Raw genomic sequence first — 2,500 nt, 5'->3', positions numbered from 1 at the left:
TTCATCTGAATCATTTGACATGTCTGTTATCAGATAAGATAATCTGAAGTAGAAAATTTGGAGTCGTATCATCAGCCTGAAAATAATGAAATAAAAAATAATAATCAAACACCCTAAAGACTTTAATTTCGAATGCAGACAAAAAAGGCAGGTTCTCTCCATCTCTCTCTCTCTCTCTCTCTCTCTCTCTTAAATTTGCATTTTAATATGTACGGTAAGTATCTGCATAGACATGTATATGAGTAATTATTCTCATATTTGTTTCATCCAAAAAAAACCCCCTCAAAAAACCAAAAAAAACCAAAAAAAACCCCACCCCATAACATTGTAGCAAAGAATTATTTAGAAAATCATAGAAACAACTGGCAGCCAATGAAGAATTAATTGGATCCTAGAGATTAAACTACATTTAGATACAGTGCTCTAGTGCATAGCGACCGGCAAAGGAGCTGCCCTTCAGATGGAGCACAGAGTACCTCTGATGCACTGAGAATGAATTCCAAAACTCTTCCATCACACTGCAGCCAGACGTGAAATTTGTGACGCTTCTATTCCAAAAATGTCTGTTATGAAGCTTGGTACTCAGGTGAAAGAAGAAGCAGCCCTGGTGCTATGTGTTCCTCAGAGGTACTAGATAAAGGCCAGACCTCAGATTTCACGTGGAAACGCAGCTCCCTGCGCCTGGGGGCAGCGGTGGTGTTCTGTGCTTTTAGACATAATTAAACAGGTTTTAAAATGGAGTAGCTCTCTGCCAAGAGGGCTGTGGAATGAAAATGGAGAAACCACAAGCCTTTGAAGCCATGTGGCCTCACCGGAGTTTTATTCTCAGTAACAGCATTCAAAGCTATTCTGAACAGTGATTGATATTCCCAGTGGCTATGAAGAAGAAGTCAGCAGAACACAGAACACCACCACTGCTGACAATAGATCTCTGTCCTGGACCATAGTAGCAATGACTTGCTTTCGGTTTTTAGTCTAATGTTCATAAACTGTATAGACTATTGATAATTATAAATAGCTTCACTATTAGTCAGTGTTACATTGGTTTTAGCCAGTAAAGGCTGATATACAGGTCTAACCAAGGTATATGACTTCTTCTAAATATATATATATATATATATATATATAACTCAAGCGACAGGCTCCAGAACTGGAACTTGCCGCAGGCTGCAGAGTGTCTGTGACTGCTCTTTGAGTCTTAAACATGACACTCTTGACTTTGCTTCTGATGTCAGGAATTGCACCTGAGCAGCTTCTGGGAGATGTTTGATTCTCAGTGAAAACTGACCAGATAAAAGCTAAGAAATTTGATCCAACTGATTACTTTTCAGATTGTGACTTTGAAACCTCTTCTCAAATTGATATTTCCAGCTCAGTTAAACAAATACTACAAAGCCTAACGTATAATTATCTATTATTTGTATTTTGTAAAATCTCTCAAATTTTCTAGATGAAAATAAAACACTGTGGTAAAAGAGAACTACACCTCCCAGAAGACATGCTATGCGTCATCGGGCCTCTCCGTGACGTTAACAATGGGCGTAGGCCTTATGGCAGCAAATGGTCAACGCATCCGACGGAGATTGGTTAATGCTTTCCATGTGATTTAACGAAGCCAATTACAGTTTGGTTTTTACGTCGCTCGCCCCCCCCCACGTACTGTTCCCCATTTGGGTAGCCAAGAGCCGAGGAAATGATGTCGTTCTGCTGTGAAGTTTCGCTGCGCTGTCGTCAGCTGTGTGTATGGGCAGCAACAGTGGCTCGGCGTGACAATTCCGTGCATAAAGATATAAAGCGTTCACGAATTCGTTATTAGAGGGCGTTGGCCACGAACACTAACTATATGCCGAGAAGAAATACGGCGAATGTATTTACTGTGTAATAAAACGGTCTTTATCAAAACGATACCGGCGTGAAACAAATATGATTGCAGAGCAGTCTTCATAAGGAGTTTTCACACAGTCGCTGGCTGTTTCCAAAGCGAGGATCTGGAAGCGTATTTGTAAGTATTTTTAACATTTATTCTCTTTCCGTACTTTCCATACTGACCCTGTTCAATATGTTTTCATAGATGCTGAATGCTTTAAATATTAAACGTAGATTTAATTGCGTAATAGTATAATCTTATTATGTAATGCTTCGCTTACAACTATTGCCCCCCCCTTATTTTCCATGATGGTTGTTTATTATTGTTGTTTATTATATGCTATTTATCATTAACTAGCAGTCAAGCGTTTTTCTACAGTTAAATATCAGATTATTTTTGTCGTTTGTTTCTTTGTTTTTGAATGCCTACCGCTCTGCACACGATAGTTATCCAACTCCTCGTTTGTTAAAATATGAAGATGCGCATAAAAATCCCCGCGCAGCATTAACATCACGTCATTCTTCATGACAGGGCTTATTTAGCTGCAGGCCCGCGACGTGCGGCTCGCGCGTTTGGAATGAACGTGGGCACGGCGCACAGCGAGGTGAACCCCAACACGCGCGTCATGAACAG

At 40.2% G+C, this 2,500-nt stretch overlaps 1 protein-coding gene across 1 annotated transcript in view; it reads left to right on the top strand.

The window, feature by feature from the left end:
• The first annotated feature begins 1,684 nt into the window (after nucleotides 1-1,684).
• Nucleotides 1,685-2,500, top strand: part of ormdl3 (ORMDL sphingolipid biosynthesis regulator 3) — a 6,804-nt gene continuing 5,988 nt past the window's right edge. Inside the window, exons 1-2 of the mRNA XM_027020959.2 lie at nucleotides 1,685-2,002; nucleotides 2,399-2,500. The exon at nucleotides 2,399-2,500 is cut by the window's right edge and continues 118 nt beyond it. Of these exons, the coding sequence (XP_026876760.2) occupies nucleotides 2,445-2,500 (56 nt within the window). The 5' untranslated portion in view covers nucleotides 1,685-2,002; nucleotides 2,399-2,444. The remainder of the gene's footprint in view (nucleotides 2,003-2,398) is intronic.

Source organism: Electrophorus electricus, chromosome 14 (assembly GCF_013358815.1).
Source record: "Electrophorus electricus isolate fEleEle1 chromosome 14, fEleEle1.pri, whole genome shotgun sequence".
Taxonomy (NCBI): domain Eukaryota; kingdom Metazoa; phylum Chordata; class Actinopteri; order Gymnotiformes; family Gymnotidae; genus Electrophorus; species Electrophorus electricus.
The sequence above is the reverse complement of the archived record's forward strand: the minus strand, read 5'-3'. Positions and strand labels throughout refer to the sequence as shown.